Source organism: Ascaphus truei, chromosome 5, assembly GCF_040206685.1.
Source record: "Ascaphus truei isolate aAscTru1 chromosome 5, aAscTru1.hap1, whole genome shotgun sequence".
NCBI classification, from domain to species: domain Eukaryota; kingdom Metazoa; phylum Chordata; class Amphibia; order Anura; family Ascaphidae; genus Ascaphus; species Ascaphus truei.
This window is the reverse complement of record NC_134487.1, coordinates 306,197,548-306,214,871: the sequence shown is the minus strand read 5'-3', so window position 1 is coordinate 306,214,871 and position 17,324 is coordinate 306,197,548. Positions and strand designations below refer to the sequence as shown.

Sequence of the window (17,324 nt, the reverse complement as noted above, 5' to 3'; positions counted from 1 at the left end):
ATAGCAATGGTGGTGTCTAGGAAATATACTTCGTCCGGGGAATGGGTGAGTTTGAGGTTGATGGTCGGTGGAACATATTGAAGTTCTCATAGAACTGTATGAGGTCCTGTTCACCAGAAGTCCAAATCAGGAGAATGTCATCGATGTGCCGAAGGTATGTAAGGGGTTTCAAGTGACAGGTGGAAAGAAAGTCACTTTCCAGTTTTGCGCAGAACAGATTGGCATACAGTGGCACCATCCGAGTGCCCATAGCGGTGCCGGTTATCTGGAGGTACGTGTCATTTCCAAATGTGACGTAGTTATGGGTCAGAATAAATTCGATGCATTTAGTCACTGTCTCTGTGAGTGACTCCTGCTGTCCCAGAAAGTATCTGTAGGCTGAAATCCCATCTTTGTGGGGGATGTTTGTGTTAAGTGACTCTACATCCATGGTTGCTAGTAGTGTTCCTTTTGGCAGGGGGCCAATGGCATTAAGTTTGTTTAGCAGGTCGGTGGTGTCCTGGATATAGCTGGGTGTGTTCCTGACAAGTGATATATGCTAATATTATGTTAGGTTGCATTCTAGTTCTAGAGATTTTAATTAATGCAGCACACATGTGTATAGCTGGGATATCTCCTTTGATTGGCTTCTGGGGGTATTTATACGCTACATGCGTACCCAGAACCCATCCCCTGAAGAAATCAGTTAATCTGAAGAAACGCGTAGGGCTACACGTGTTGCTGCTGAAAGAGGTGTTGTGAGGTGTTGATCACACCGAAGAATTGAGTGAATCTTCTGCCCCACTGAGACGTTCCCTGCCCGGAACAAAACACACTCTGCGTCAGTTGACGGAGGACTGCCTAAGGAGTGACACAGCTGGGAGTTACCTGAAGGCAAAGATCCCGCAAATCATGCCTGCACGCTGGGGAGAATTAGGGGACTACCGGTATCTTTGGCCCCAAAACTCCTGCAAACGAAACAATTGAATTTCTACCCAAATATCCCCCCTAGCAGGCGTGGCAGCGTCAGGCAGCCCACTCCATCGGATTCCTGGAGTCTGGGGATGAAGCAGTATCCTGCTACGAAACGCGCTGGAGCGGTATTTTATATACATTGTGTTCCTGAATCATAGACCGCTGCAGTCTTTTGCAGCATTGTCTGAAAATCAGCTGCTTGGCCTCACCTCTCTGGTCGCGTTCGCCGGCCGGCCCCTCCGATTGATGTCACTGTTCTCAGCTGTGGGATCCCCGAGGCTACCTTCGTGTTAACCCTACGCGTTTCATAACAGAAGTGTCTCTTCTTCAGTGGTGCTGGAAAATGCACGCGATCGGAGAGGCCGAGCAGTTGATTCAGTATGTCCGCAGCACTACCAATACACCAGCCGGGAATCCGTATTATACCGAGACCTCCATGTACTAGGCTTGTGTCTTAGCTACGTCTAGTAAGTAGAATTTCAATTTTACACCTCAATGTAGAAACGAAGAAACTGCCAGCACAATTGTCTGTTTTTTTTAAACCTTATCTGTCTGTCCAACCAAGCTCGTCCTTTTATAGAGTTTTATTAAATAATTTGTTATCATGCAGTTTGGTTGTCAACCATGACATCTACTTCCACTTATTATCAGCATTGCTAAGTACCATTCTCCTGGGATAATGTTCTATTGTGGCATCTTCTCTCTTTTTCCTGTTTCCGATTTCTTATACTCACGACGGCACTGCATGAAGCACAGAGGAATCCCCCACAGCAGAGCTGGCGCCAAAGGATACTCACCTGGATTGATTTGATTTTTTCATTTGTGATATGTACTAACTATCCAAGCGCCATAAAAGTATTGTATTTCTCCAAGTTTCCTATACACAGGGAAACCAGCAAGACTTTTTAGGCTGCTTATGGGCCCAAGTCCTCTTGGACAGTTTAGCTATTTGCTTCCTAACATTGTTTTACATATATATGTGCACACCTTAATCAAGGACACCTGATAGTAACTCTGAAGTATAACTAGCGCTTTACACTAATTTCCACCCCAAACTTTACATACTTAGACTGTAAGCTCTTCGGGGCAGGGACTCCTTTTCCTAATGTTACTTTTATGTCTGAAGCACTTATTCCCACTATGGGTTATATTATTATATCACGTGTGTTACTGCTGTGAGGCGCTGTGTACATAGGTGATGCTATACAGATAAAGATATACATACATACATACCATAGGGTAGTAATAACTGAACTAAATATTATTCAAAAAAAGAAAAATGCACAAATGCGCACAAGGGGTTAAGTAAATGTCATTTATTGATAAAAATTGATAAAAAAATTGATAAAAATACACAAAAATAAACTGAGAGGATCCAACCCCAGTTTATTTTTGTATATTTTTATCAATAAATGACATTTACTTAACCGCTTGTGCTCATTTGTACATTTTTCTTTTTTTGTTTTTCAGGGTGTCCTCCCCCCTTTTTAGGGGGGGATCACCTTGAGGTGTGAGCTTTTGGGGTGACGCTCCATGCACGTGCAGCAAAGGGATTTTCCATAATTCATCACCTGCAGCACGAGCGCTGAACATCCTGTTCTTTCTGCTAAATATTATTCAAACCTGTACCAAGCTGGCCCCTTGGGATTGTAAGTGGAAAATATAGAAACATTGAATAAAATGTTTATGTAATGTAGTTTCTAGGGGTTGTCTGGGCTATATATATATATATATATATATATATATATATAGCTGCATAGTATGGGCCTTATTCTATAACCCTGAAGTGGCTGATTTCAGCGGTTCGGAGCTTCTGGAATAAGACCCTAAGATGGTAAAATAGGCCTAAAACCATCCTGAAAAAGTGGCGCTACTGGACTTGGAGAAATAAGTCATTTTGTGATTAATTGCTCTTTTAAATGCTGATTTGCATGTGAAGCGTTATAAATATAACTGAAATATTGGTAAATATTGGTAAAAAGCCTCGATTTGCTTCAGCGCAGGGGATGTGACTCCAGTGAATGAGGAATGCTGATATTTCCAGGTATTGCCAACTTTTTTCAATTAACAACCTAGTGAATAATGAATCCTGGTCAAAGAGGTGAGAATAAGACATTATATGCTGCTGCCACTGGTTATTTATTGCAAATATTCTGTACATTTGGGAGAACTCTGGCTCACTCTTTAACATGCTCACGGTGCTGTTCCCATGACAACAAGGACAGGACAATGCAGCACAAAATGTAATGCTACAGAGTTATTAAATGGTTACATTTCAATGCTTTTCTTTGCATCCAAGGAATGAGATTATCTGGACACGGTAATCTGCAGCCGGGTGGGGCGCACACGTCACGCGACAAATGTGCATGTTGGGGAGGGTCGCTTTTTGGAAAATGCCATTGGTCTTTATGACGCCTGATATGGACCAACTCTCAACAATATGGTTTCATTCTCTGTTCCCTGAGACACTCCGTTTATTTTTAGTTTAGTAATGTGCTTTACATTTAATAGTAACTTGAGCATAAGGTCAGAATGAGTAACAATAGGAATGTCTGCCCTGTCCTACAAATAGATATATTAGGGCCTATTCTCTTAGCTTCGAAGTTGTCATTGCCGTGTCATTGTGCTGAAGGGGGTACTGGTGTCAGACCCAACAGGATCAGAACCTCACAGCCTCTGCTATTCAGGGCAGCAAATGCAGCATTGAACTAACCCAGCTGCTGTACAGCATCATTGTCACAGCATAGCTTTGAGCTCTGCCACTCACAGCTGTAGCCCCTCCCGCGGCTTCCTTTAAAAGCAGAACGCTTCCACTTCCTGCTTCCCAATTCCATGTTCCTTCTGCACACAAAGAAGCCCACCTGAGAGATATGTGACACGAGAGATATGTGACACCTGAGAGATATGTGACACCTGAGAGATTTGTGACATCTGAGATATGACACCTGAGACACCTGAGAGATATGTGATACCTGAGACACCTGAGAGATATGAGACACCTGAGAGATATGAGACACCTGAGAGATATGGGACACCTGAGAGATATGGGACACCTGAGAGATATGTGACATCTGAGATATGACACCTGAGACACCTGAGAGACATGTGATACCTGAGACACCTGAGAGATATGAGACACCTGAGAGATATGAGACACCTGAGAGATATGTGACACCTGAGAGAGATGTGACACCTGAGAGAGATGTGACACCTGAGAGATATGTGACACCTGAGATAGATGAGCGAGAGAGAGAGAGACTTTGGGCATTCCACACGGTTTTGCACAGCCGGAGTGAATCAACTTCTAAAAAAGTTTTTTTTCTGCATGGTTTGGACATGCGAGAAGGACAAGAATAGGCCCCAATGTCTCGTTGTGAGTAGAAGTTGCGTTGGTGCATACAGTACAGATTTCCCCATGTTATGTCATAACTGTAGAGTCCCAGAACAAATGTTTGACCCGACTGCCGTAGACAGTATTGTAATAAAAAAGATATGTGAGACCTGAGAGATAGGTGACACCTGTGACACATGAGAGATATGTGACACCTGAGAGACATGTGAGACCTGAGAGATATGTGAGACCTGAGAGACATGTGAGACCTGAGAGACATGTGACACCTGAGAGACATGTGAGACCTGAGAGATATGTGAGACCTGAGAGATATGTGAGACCTGAGAGATATGTGAGACCTGAGAGATATGTGAGACCTGAGAGATATGTGAGACCTGAGAGATATGTGACACATGAGAGATATGTGAGACCTGAGAGATATGCGAGACCTGAGAGAATAGGTGACACCTGAGAGAATAGGTGACACCTGAGAGATAGGTGACACCTGAGAGATATGTGAGACCTGAGAGATATGTGAGACCTGAGAGATAGGTGACACCTGAGAGATAGGTGACACCTGAGAGATAGGTGAGACCTGAGAGATACGTGAGACCTGAGAGATACGTGAGACCTGAGAGATACGTGAGACCTGAGAGATACGTGAGACCTGAGAGATACGTGAGACCTGAGAGATACGCGACACCTGAGAGATACGCGACACCTGAGAGATACGCGACACCTGAGAGATACGCGACACCTGAGAGATACGCGACACCTGAGAGATACGCGACACCTGAGAGATACGCGACACCTGAGAGATATGCGACACCTGAGAGATATGCGACACCTGAGACACCTGAGAGATATGCAACACCTCAGAGATATGCGACACCTGAGAGATATGCGACACCTGAGAGATATGTGACACCTGAGAGATAGGTGACACCTTAGAGATAGGTGGCACCTGAGAGATAGGTGAGACCTGAGAGATATGTGAGACCTGAGAGATATGTGAGACCTGAGAGATATGTGAGACCTGAGAGATATGCGACACCTGAGAGATATGCGACACCTGAGAGATATGCGACACCTGAGAGATATGCGACACCTGAGAGATATGCGACACCTGAGAGATATGCGACACCTGAGAGATTTGTGACACCTGAGAGATTTGTGACACCTGAGAGATTTGTGACACCTGAGAGATATGTGAGACCTGAGAGATATGCGACACCTGAAAGATATGCGACACCTGAGAGATATGCGACACCTGAGAGATATGCGACACCTGAGAGATATGCGACACCTGAGAGATATGCGACACCTGAGAGATATGCGACACCTGAGAGATATGCGACACCTGAGAGATATGCGACACCTGAGAGATATGCGACACCTGAGAGATTTGTGACACCTGAGAGATTTGTGACACCTGAGAGATTTGTGACACCTGAGAGATTTGTGACACCTGAGAGATGTGACACCTGAGAGATATGTGACATCTGAGATATGACACCTGAGAGATATGTGATACCTGAGACACCTGAGAGATATGAGACACCTGAGAGATATGAGATACCTGAGAGATATGGGACACCTGAGAGATATGTGACATCTGAGATATGACACCTGAGAGATATGTGATACCTGAGACACCTGAGAGATATGTGACACCTGAGAGATATGTGACACCTGAGAGATATGTGACACCTGAGAGATATGTGACACCTGAGAGAGATGTGACACCTGAGATTGATGTGACACCTGAGAGAGATGTGACACCTGAGAGAGATGTGACACCTGAGAGAGATGTGACACCTGAGAGAGATGTGACACCTGAGAGAGATGAGCGAGAGAGAGAGAGAGACTTTGGGCATTCCACACGGTTTTGCACAGCCGGAGTGAATCCACTTCTAAAAAAGTTTTTTTCTGCATGGTTTGGACATGCGAGAAAGACAAGAATAGGCCCCAATGTCTCGTTGTGAGTAGAAGTTGCGTTGGTGCATACAGTACAGATTTCCCCATGTTATGTCATAACTGTAGAGTCCCAGAACAAATGTTTGACCCGACTGCCGTAGACAGTATTGTAATAAAAAAAAAAGATCTTGATCTATATGCTCTCCAATAGTGATGTGGCATATACTGTCTGTTCAAAAAGTCATTAAACATTGTGTGACTCCATATTATCCTTCTTTGTAGCTTCATGTGTTCCTGTATTATGGGACGAGGAGGTTTCTGGCGCCCACAATATAATATGTTCCTCTTGTGGATTCGTCTGTATAGTTCATCAATTGCGACTCTAAATGCCATAATAAAAAAGACTGAAAATAAAGACATCAGGTATAGGGTTATGCACACGCACACGCACACGGACAGGCTGTACCTCTTCGTAACATCATGGAGATGAATAGAAAATGCTTCACAAACTGCTGCTCATAAAATGCTGGTTTATTAGTTCCAAAATGTGTTCAAATCTGATATCGTTATATTGCATATTGTAATAGTGGCCAGGTGCTCGATTTCAGGAGCCTGAAAAAGAACCCTCCTAAAGGGAAGTTATCCTGAATGTAAACAAAGGCCAATTAATGGAGAAACACTGCTTTCTAACAACAAGGACCCCCCCCCCCCCCACGGGAAGAGACGAGTTGGCGGGTAGAGGTCATACTAATGGGTTCTCTGGGCTATAAGGAGCGCTCGGTGCCCATATAAGAAGGCTGATAAGATGCTGTAACAATGGTTTGTGTGTCCCTATCATACCTAGCATCACTACTAGCATTGTAGTATCACAAGCATCAGGTGGGGACGATTGTAGGCTGTTTTCTATATAACCCAAAGACATAATGGGGTTCAAGTAAAGATGGGGGGGTCTGGATCGGCTGGTTCCTTTGGTCCACGGATTTCAGCAGATTCATCTCAAAAAGGGCGATTTGTGTTTTGCAGATTTTTTGTTATTACCAATACACCCCGTGGATTCCGCAACCCGTGGAAATCCGTCAAATCCTGTGGAATCCATTGGGGGATTCATAAGAATCCGCGGGTTGGATTCTACAGATCCGTCAGCGGGTTGTATCCAATGGTGATGTTTGATGAATCCGCGTGGATTAAAACCGACCAAACCCGTTTGCGGCTTTTACACCGCGAAACGGATTTTGAGTTGAAAATGTGAGAAAATCCGGGAGCCGGATTTGAGAGGATTCGCCCGTCTCTAGTTTCAAACACAAACATATACATGGTTAGTGCTAAAGTGCTGCGGTTTCTTACATGTGACGCACGTGAAGAAAGATGGAAGAAGTCCTCGCAGGCGCTGGGGTTTGGCACTAAAGGAGTATTAAAAATAAAGAATACCCAACACATGCTTTTACAAATTGGGGTGAAGGAAGGAGCGTAACTAACACCCAAGTGTGTGTATGAATGTGTAAAATAGTGCAGTCTCTTTCCACTACAAAGGGCACCTTGTAATTAAGCTCCATTTAGAGACGTCGTTATATTCCAGTAGGTGAAATGTAAGAGGCAGCGCTGCCCACAATGCAGCGGGTATCAGGTTTCTAACAGACAAGGCAGGGACAGGAAGGATGCTATTTTAACAAACCATTCACCAGGCAGGAGGTAATAGAAAAAGAAAGACATTCACACAGCTCCTTCACTAGCTGCTGCTCGGGATCGCCGTGCACTTGGGGAGATCGGTAAGGCAAAATATATACTATTAATTATCAATTACAATGGATCAAATGTGTATGTATTTAGCTTCCAGTTCTGCAGTTAAGGAAACAATTATCTGTGTGTAAGACAATGAATTTGTATTTGTAGAAAATAAATGGAAGGGAAGATATATATATATATATATATATATATATATATATATATATATATATATATATATATATATGTAGAGATATCAGTACCGTGTTAGCCGAGCTTCAATAATCAAAAAAAAAAATTTTTAAAAATTAAAAAAAATAGATGATACTGTTCTGTGGCTAACGAAATGCTTTTATTTGTGCGAGCTTTCGAGATACACTGATCTCTTCTTCTGGCGGTGTTACAATCAATATATATATGATCCTTCTGAACCATTTCTTTTTGCATTCACACACTTCATGGAGGAATGAAATAAATAAATAACAAGAAATTAGCAAGCTACTTAAAATGTTTATAGTACATAAAGTTACCAAAAATGTGGATAACATGACAGACCCGTACGGTATACAGATTTCATTAGATACCATGGCACATACAGTTTGGGTCAGAAGTCATACAGTATCTCACAATTGTGCAAAAACTATGGATAATGTTATTTACATGTGTCTTTTGTGAAAGTCCAAATGGAAACATAAAAAAGAGAATAGCAGCGCTCTGCCAAGGGAGCCACGTTTGTATAAAAATCAAAAAATGTTATTAAATGTTATTCATAAAACGTTTTGATTTTACACACCCGTCTCCCTCGGCAGAGCGCTGCTACTCTCTCGCTGCTACTCTCTCGCTGCTACTCTCTCGCTGCTACTCTCTCTTATTTGTTCCCATTTGGATTCCTTCCTAGCAGCTGGACACGCCACAATCACACATACTGAGGCTCTAGGAGTGGGTAAGATTTCTTATTTCTCAAGTATCTTCAGGAAGAATCGCTATCTGAGATAACTGTGAGTAATACTCTCAGCTCACTATTCACCTCCAATCAGGCCACAGCAAGGGGATTTATCAGTTTTGACTGTTGCCTTCAGGAGGGTATTGTGTTTTTTTCCAAATACTGGATACTCACATATCACATTACCCACTCCATGCAATATGTTTGCTAAACACTGACATTATTTATCATATTCTGGAACTATTGGAGCACCCATCATTCCCTATATGAACTGTCTTTTGTGAAAGACTCAAAAAAAGTCAGCGCACATTTTTTAACATGTTGAGAAACTCAAAGATATATATATATATTTAGCCTAATCAAATGTTACTATTTATTTAATACATGTACAAGTATAAAATGAATTTGAGGCTGATTGGTAAGATCTCTCTTATTAAGGATGTGCCTTAAATAGTCATTAACATTTCAGCTATTTATCCCATTTTCATTTAATTTCACAGCCATACAAACGTTATCACCATGACGGAAAGGTAAGCACCGTTAATATTTATATTCTGAGACATGGCAAGATTTAGAAAGTCAGCATCTGATGCAAGGCGTGGTACCCCGAAACGTCCCGCTGCCCCCCCGCTACCCTGGGTAGCATGCCGCTCTGCATTAAAGGTTCTATTCTCATGATTGCTGTACATCATTTTCGCGTCAAGTGCCTATTTATTTGAATTTCTTTTTTCTGTATTTTGATAATATATTTGGGGGGATTATAACTCAAGTATGTAACTTTCTTTTTTGTGCTTTGAACATTTCATTTTAAAATGAAATTCTGAATACAAAGATGGTTCAGTTTTAGTTACATTCATCCCCAAAGCGATGAACACCTTGTGCCTCGTATCGCATTCTCGCTACGTATTTATGGTAAAAGAGACACAATCAGGTTCTGTCCGGACAAACTTGTAATCAAGTTATTGGTTATCAAAGGTTTTGAAAGAGAAAACTATCTTAGAAACGTCTCCTTACAAATTTAAAGGGATAAGAATTGACAGGTCGGGTTAAACTGAAAGATCAGAAGATCCCAGTATGACATTGGGAATGAACTTGAGATTTAACTCAAAGCAGCAATCCCCGCGGATTGATTTTATGCTATTTATTTATCTGTACATATTATCAATCTGGGAATCTCCCATTATGTGACCTGCTCAGTTCTTTAGTTCTTTATTTTTTTGAAACTCAAATTGTATTGGTATTTCCAAGAAGGTACAACAAATCATGAAGGGAGGGGAGGTTTGTGGGGAGGGAGGGGAGGTTTGTGGGGAGGGAGGGAGGGTGGGGGTATACAGAAATCAAAAAAGGGTGGGGGGGGGAGTACAATCATATTACAGTAATACAGTATTTGATACATTGAATCAACAGTTCCATGCATATAACGGAGGAAGTTATTTTTTTTTTTAAGGATTTCCCCTATTCTTTAGGGCTAACCACCGACAGCCAATAGATTTCTAGGGACATTAAAAAGGCTGTCAACAACTAAAACATTAATGATTGAATAACTGGAAGGACAATGCAATAAGACATTTTTTTATTCCCTAAGAAAGAAATACTGTATCATCATTAGTTTGATCCTTCAGGTTCATGTTTCCTTAAATAAGTTAGGCATATAAAATGCTTATTTCTCTGATTTCTAAGGCAGATGAAAAGCAGAAGAGGGTGCAGAATAGTTAAAAACATTTGCTGGGAAGTATTGATGATTGAATGATTTTCTTATTAACCGTGATTTGTCATAAACCAAATTTTAACTTTTCTTTTGTAACTTTCCCCCCCATATTTCCTCTCGCATAAAGTAATGAGGTAAGTTAAGATTTTCATGTCTAATACCATTTACTATCACAAATAGTCTACAAAGATATAACTCTTATTCTCATTCCTTTCAGGTCAAATCTAAAGTCCCCGCTTCCAGAAGGCTTCTTTTAAAGGTCAGTTGTATTTCTCCACTTTTCCGCTGGAATGAATAGGGAATAGCGTAACGACACGTCAGGGGGTCTCATATTCTCTGGTAACAATTACGTTGTGGCTTAGAAACCAAATGATTTTCCTGTTGCTTAATGTCATTTGACGACTTTATAGAACTTGTTTTAATCAAGAACCTGGCACCAAACTATGAGTACCAGGCCCTGGGAGAAGGTTCCTGGGCCCCATGCATCAGGAGGGAAGCGGGGAAGTGGGTCGCTGTTGTTACATTTGAGGGTTAGTTTAGCTGGTGTTCCTAAACTGGTGGGAGGGTCACAGGGGGGAGGGGGTGGGTGGGTCACAGGGGGGAGGCGTTAGGAGGATCACAGAGGGGAGGAGGTGGAAGTGGGCCGCAGGCTGTGACCGAGAGGTGTGGGGCGGCGAGTGGAGGTGGGCCGCAGTTTATGAGCAAGAGGTGAGGGGAGGTGGGCCGCAGTCTGTGAGCGGGAGGTGTGGGGAGGTGGGCCGCAGTCTGTGAGCGGGAGATGTGGGGAGGTGGGCCGCAGTCTATGAGCGGGAGGTGTGGGGAGGTGGGCCGCAGTCTATGAGCGGGAGGTGTGGGGAGGTGGACTGCAGTCTGTGAGCAGAAGGTGTGGGGAGGTGGGCCGCAGTCTGTGAGCGGGAGGTGTGGGGAGGTGGGCCGCAGTCTGGGAGCGGGAGATGTGGGGAGGTGGGCCGCAGTCTGTGAGCGGGAGGTGTGGGGAGGTGGACTGCAGTCTGTGAGCGGGAGGTGTGGGGAGGTGGGCCGCAGTCTATGAGCGGGAGGTGTGGGGAGGTGGGCCGCAGTCTGTGAGCGGGAGGTGTGGGGAGGTGGGCCGCAGTCTGTGAGGGAGATGTGGGGAGGTGGGCCGCAGTCTGTGAGCGGGAGGTGTGGGGAGGTGGGCCGCAGTCTATGAGCGGGAGGTGTGGGGAGGTGGGCCATAGTCTGTGAGCGGGAGGTGTGGGGAGGTGGGCCGCAGTCTGTGAGCGGGAGGTGTGGGGAGGTGGGCTGCAGTCTGTGAGCGGGAGGTGTGGGGAGGTGGGCTGCAGTCTGTGAGCGGGAGGTGTGGGGAGGTGGGCCGCAGTCTGTGTGGGGAGGTGGGCCGCAGTCTGTGAGCGGGAGGTGTGGGGAGGTGGGCCGCAGTCTGTGAGCGGGAGGTGTGGGGAGGTGGGCCGCAGTCTGTGAGCGGGAGGTGTGGAGAGGTGGGCCGCAGTCTGTGAGCGGGAGGTGTGGGGAGGTGGGCCGCAATCTGTGAGCGGGAGGTGTGGGGAGGTGGGCCGCAGTCTGTGAGCGGGAGGTGTGGGGAGGTGGGCCGCAGTCTGTGAGCGGGAGGTGTGGGGAGGTGGGCCGCAGTCTGTGAGCGGGAGGTGTGGGGAGGTGGGCCGCAGTCTGTGAGCGGGAGGTGTGGGGAGGTGGGCCGCAGTCTGTGAGCGGGAGGTGTGGGGAGGTGGGCCGCAGTCTGTGAGCGGGAGGTGTGGGGAGGTGGGCCGCAGTCTGTGAGCGGGAGGTGTGGGGAGGTGGGCCGCAGTCTGTGAGCGGGAGGTGTGGGGAGGTGGGCCGCAATCTGTGAGCGGGAGGTGTGGGGAGGTGGGCCGCAGTCTGTGAGCGGGAGGTGTGGGGAGGTGGGCCGCAGTCTGTGAGCGGGAGGTGTGGGGAGGTGGGCCGCAGTCTGTGAGCGGGAGGTGTGGGGAGGTGGGCCGCAGTCTGTGAGCGGGAGGTGTGGGGAGGTGGGCCGCAGTCTGTGAGCGGGAGGTGTGGGGAGGTGGGCCGCAGTCTGTGAGCGGGAGGTGTGGGGAGGTGGGCCGCAGTCTGTGAGCGGGAGGTGTGGGGAGGTGGGCCGCAGTCTGTGAGCGGGAGGTGTGGGGAGGTGGGCCGCAGTCTGTGAGCGGGAGGTGTGGGGAGGTGGGCCGCAGTCTGTGAGCGGGAGGTGTGGGGAGGTGGGCCGCAGTCTGTGAGCGGGAGGTGTGGGGAGGTGGGCCGCAGTCTGTGAGCGGGAGGTGTGGGGAGGTGGGCCGCAGTCTGTGAGCGGGAGGTGTGGGGAGGTGGGCCGCAGTCTGTGAGCGGGAGGTGTGGGGAGGTGGGCCGCAGTCTGTGAGCGGGAGGTGTGGGGAGGTGGGCCGCAGTCTGTGAGCGGGAGGTGTGGGGAGGTGGGCCGCAGTCTGTGAGCGGGAGGTGTGGGGAGGTGGGCCGCAGTCTGTGAGCGGGAGGTGTGGGGAGGTGGGCCGCAGTCTGTGAGCGGGAGGTGTGGGGAGGTGGGCCGCAGTCTGTGAGCGGGAGGTGTGGGGAGGTGGGCCGCAGTCTGTGAGCGGGAGGTGTGGGGAGGTGGGCCGCAGTCTGTGAGCGGGAGGTGTGGGGAGGTGGGCCGCAGTCTGTGAGCGGGAGGTGTGGGGAGGTGGGCCGCAGTCTGTGAGCGGGAGGTGTGGGGAGGTGGGCCGCAGTCTGTGAGCGGGAGGTGTGGGGAGGTGGGCCGCAGTCTGTGAGCGGGAGGTGTGGGGAGGTGGGCCGCAGTCTGTGAGCGGGAGGTGTGGGGAGGTGGGCCGCAGTCTGTGAGCGGGAGGTGTGGGGAGGTGGGCCGCAGTCTGTGAGCGGGAGGTGTGGGGAGGTGGGCCGCAGTCTGTGAGCGGGAGGTGTGGGGAGGTGGGCCGCAGTCTGTGAGCGGGAGGTGTGGGGAGGTGGGCCGCAGTCTGTGAGCGGGAGGTGTGGGGAGGTGGGCCGCAGTCTGTGAGCGGGAGGTGTGGGGAGGTGGGCCGCAGTCTGTGAGCGGGAGGTGTGGGGAGGTGGGCCGCAGTCTGTGAGCGGGAGGTGTGGGGAGGTGGGCCGCAGTCTGTGAGCGGGAGGTGTGGGGAGGTGGGCCGCAGTCTGTGAGCGGGAGGTGTGGGGAGGTGGGCCGCAGTCTGTGAGCGGGAGGTGTGGGGAGGTGGGCCGCAGTCTGTGAGCGGGAGGTGTGGGGAGGTGGGCCGCAGTCTGTGAGCGGGAGGTGTGGGGAGGTGGGCCGCAGTCTGTGAGCGGGAGGTGTGGGGAGGTGGGCCGCAGTCTGTGAGCGGGAGGTGTGGGGAGGTGGGCCGCAGTCTGTGAGGGGGAGGTGTGGGGAGGTGGGCCGCAGTCTGTGAGCGGGAGGTGTGGGGAGGTGGGCCGCAGTCTGTGAGCGGGAGGTGTGGGGAGGTGGGCCGCAGTCTGTGAGCGGGAGGTGTGGGGAGGTGGGCCGCAGTCTGTGAGCGGGAGGTGTGGGGAGGTGGGCCGCAGTCTGTGAGCGGGAGGTGTGGGGAGGTGGGCCGCAGTCTGTGAGCGGGAGGTGTGGGGAGGTGGGCCGCAGTCTGTGAGCGGGAGGTGTGGGGAGGTGGGCCGCAGTCTGTGAGCGGGAGGTGTGGGGAGGTGGGCCGCAGTCTGTGAGCGGGAGGTGTGGGGAGGTGGGCCGCAGTCTGTGAGCGGGAGGTGTGGGGAGGTGGGCCGCAGTCTGTGAGCGGGAGGTGTGGGGAGGTGGGCCGCAGTCTGTGAGCGGGAGGTGTGGGGAGGTGGGCCGCAGTCTGTGAGCGGGAGGTGTGGGGAGGTGGGCCGCAGTCTGTGAGGGGGAGGTGTGGGGAGGTGGGCCGCAGTCTGTGAGCGGGAGGTGTGGGGAGGTGGGCCGCAGTCTGTGAGCGGGAGGTGTGGGGAGGTGGGCCGCAGTCTGTGAGCGGGAGGTGTGGGGAGGTGGGCCGCAGTCTGTGAGCGGGAGGTGTGGGGAGGTGGGCCGCAGTCTGTGAGCGGGAGGTGTGGGGAGGTGGGCCGCAGTCTGTGAGCGGGAGTTGTGGGGAGGTGGGCCGCAGTCTGTGAGCGGGAGGTGTGGGGAGGTGGGCCGCAGTCTGTGAGCGGGAGGTGTGGGGAGGTGGGCCGCAGTCTGTGAGCGGGAGGTGTGGGGAGGTGGGCCGCAGTCTGTGAGCGGGAGGTGTGGGGAGGTGGGCCGCAGTCTTTGAGCGAGAGGTGTGGGGACATGAAGAACACACTAATAACTTGTGCTTCCACGGGGACAGGGGCAGCGACATGGGGACAGGGGCAGCGACATGGGGACAGGGGCAGCGACATGGGGACAGGGGGAGCGACATGGGGACAGGGGCAGCGACATGGGGACAGGGGCAGCGACATGGGGACAGGGGCAGCGACATGGGGACAGGGGCAGCGACATGGGGACAGGGGGAGCGACATGGGGACAGGGGGAGCGACATGGGGACAGGGGCAGCGACATGGGGACAGGGGCAGCGACATGGGGACAGGGGGAGCGACATGGGGACAGGGGCAGGGACAGGGGGAGCGACACGGGGACAGGGGCAGCGACATGGGGACAGGGGCAGCGACATGGGGACAGGGGGAGCGACATGGGGACAGGGGGAGCGACATGGGGACAGGGGGAGCGACATGGGGACAGGGGGAGCGACATGGGGACAGGGGCAGCGACATGGGAACAGGGGCAGCGACATAGGGCAGGGGGAGCGACATAGGGCAGGGGGAGCGACATGGGGAGAGGGGGAGCGGCATGGGGACAGGGGGAGGGACATGGGGACAGGGGCAGCGACATGGGGACAGGGGCAGCGACATGGGGACAGGGGCAGCGACATGGGGACAGGGGCAGCGACGTGGGGACAGGGGCAGCGACATGGGGACAGGGGCAGCGACATGGGGACAGGGGCAGCGACATAGGGCAGGGGGAGCGACATAGGGCAGGGGGAGCGACATGGGGAGAGGGGGAGCGGCATGGGGACAGGGGGAGGGACATGGGGACATGGGCAGCGACATGGGGACAGGGGGAGCGACATGGGGACAGGGGGAGCGACATGGGGACAGGGGGAGGGACATGGGGACATGGGCAGCGACATGGGGACAGGGGCAGCGACATGGGGACAGGGGCAGCGACATGGGGACAGGGGCAGCGACATGGGGACAGGGGCAGCGACATGGGGACAGGGGCAGCGACATAGGGCAGGGGGAGCGACATAGGGCAGGGGGAGCGACATGGGGAGAGGGGGAGCGGCATGGGGACAGGGGGAGGGACATGGGGACATGGGCAGCGACATGGGGACAGGGGGAGCGACATGGGGACAGGGGGAGCGACATGGGGACAGGGGCAGCGACATGGGGACAGGGGCAGCGACATAGGGCAGGGGGAGCGACATAGGGCAGGGGGAGCGACATGGGGAGAGGGGGAGCGACATGGGGACAGGGGGAGGGACATGGGGACAGGGGCAGCGACATGGGGACAGGGGCAGCGACATGGGGACAGGGGCAGCGACATAGGGCAGGGGCAGCGACATGGGGACAGGGGCAGCGACGTGGGGACAGGGGCAGCGACATAGGGCAGGGGGAGCGACATGGGGACAGGGGCAGCGACATGGGGACAGGGGGAGCGACATGGGGAGAGGGGGAGCGGCATGGGGACAGGGGCAGCGACATGGGGACATGGGCAGCGACATGGGGACAGGGGCAGCGACATGGGGACAGGGGCAGCGACATGGGGACAGGGGCAGCGACATGGGGACATGGGCAGCGACATGGGGACAGGGGCAGCGACATGGGGACAGGGGCAGCGACATGGGGACATGGGCAGCGACATGGGGACAGGGGGAGCGGCATGGGGACAGGGGCAGCGACATGGGGACATGGGCAGCGACATGGGGACAGGGGAAGCGACATAGGGCAGGGGGAGCGACATGGGGAGAGGGGGAGCGACATGGGGACAGGGGCAGCGACATGGGGACAGGAGCAGCGACATGGGGACAGGGGCAGCGACATGGGGACAGGGGGAGCGACATGGGGACAGGGGGAGCGACATGGGGACAGGGGCAGCGACATGGGGACAGGGGGAGCGACATGGGGACAGGGGGAGCGACATAGGGACAGGGGCAGCGACATGGGGACAGGGGGAGCGACATGGGGACAGGGGGAGCGACATGGGGACAGGGGGAGCGACATGGGGACAGGGGCAGCGACATGGGGACAGGGGGAGCGACATGGGGACAGGGGGAGTGACATGGGGACAGGGGCCGCGACACGGGGACAGGGGCAGCGACACGGGGACAGGGGCAGCGACACGGGGACAGGGGGAGCGACACGGGGACAGGGGCCGCGACACGGGGACAGGGGCAGCGACACGGGGACAGGGGCAGCGACACGGGGACAGGGGCAGCGACATGGGGACAGGGGCAGCGACATGGGGACAGGGGCAGCGACATGGGGACAGGGGCAGCGACATGAGGACAGGGGCAGCGACATGGGGACAGGGGCAGCGACATGGGGACAGGGGCAGCGACATGGGGACAGGGCTGCGACATGAGGACAGGGGCAACGACATGGGGACAGGGGCAGCGACATGGGGACAGGGGCAGCGACATGGGGACAGGGGCTGCGACATGAGGACAGGGGCAGCGACATGGGGACAGGGGCAGCGACATGGGGACAGGGGGAGCGACACGGGGACAGGGGCAGCGACACGGGGACAGGGGCAGCGA

At 52.0% G+C, this 17,324-nt stretch overlaps 1 protein-coding gene and 1 long non-coding RNA gene across 2 annotated transcripts in view; both read left to right on the top strand.

Moving 5' to 3' along the window:
- The first annotated feature begins 7,489 nt into the window (after positions 1-7,489).
- LOC142496313 (uncharacterized) lies at positions 7,490-9,564 on the top strand. Its single transcript, XR_012801947.1, has 3 exons — positions 7,490-7,968; positions 8,823-8,867; positions 9,368-9,564. It is a non-coding gene; the product is annotated as an uncharacterized LOC142496313 (long non-coding RNA).
- A 170-nt stretch (positions 9,565-9,734) lies between these two features.
- LOC142494771 (troponin I, slow skeletal muscle-like) overlaps positions 9,735-17,324 on the top strand; it is a 33,280-nt gene continuing 25,690 nt past the window's right edge. Inside the window, exons 1-2 of the mRNA XM_075599211.1 lie at positions 9,735-9,779; positions 10,715-10,834. Of these exons, the coding sequence (XP_075455326.1) occupies positions 9,735-9,779; positions 10,715-10,834 (165 nt within the window). The remainder of the gene's footprint in view (positions 9,780-10,714; positions 10,835-17,324) is intronic.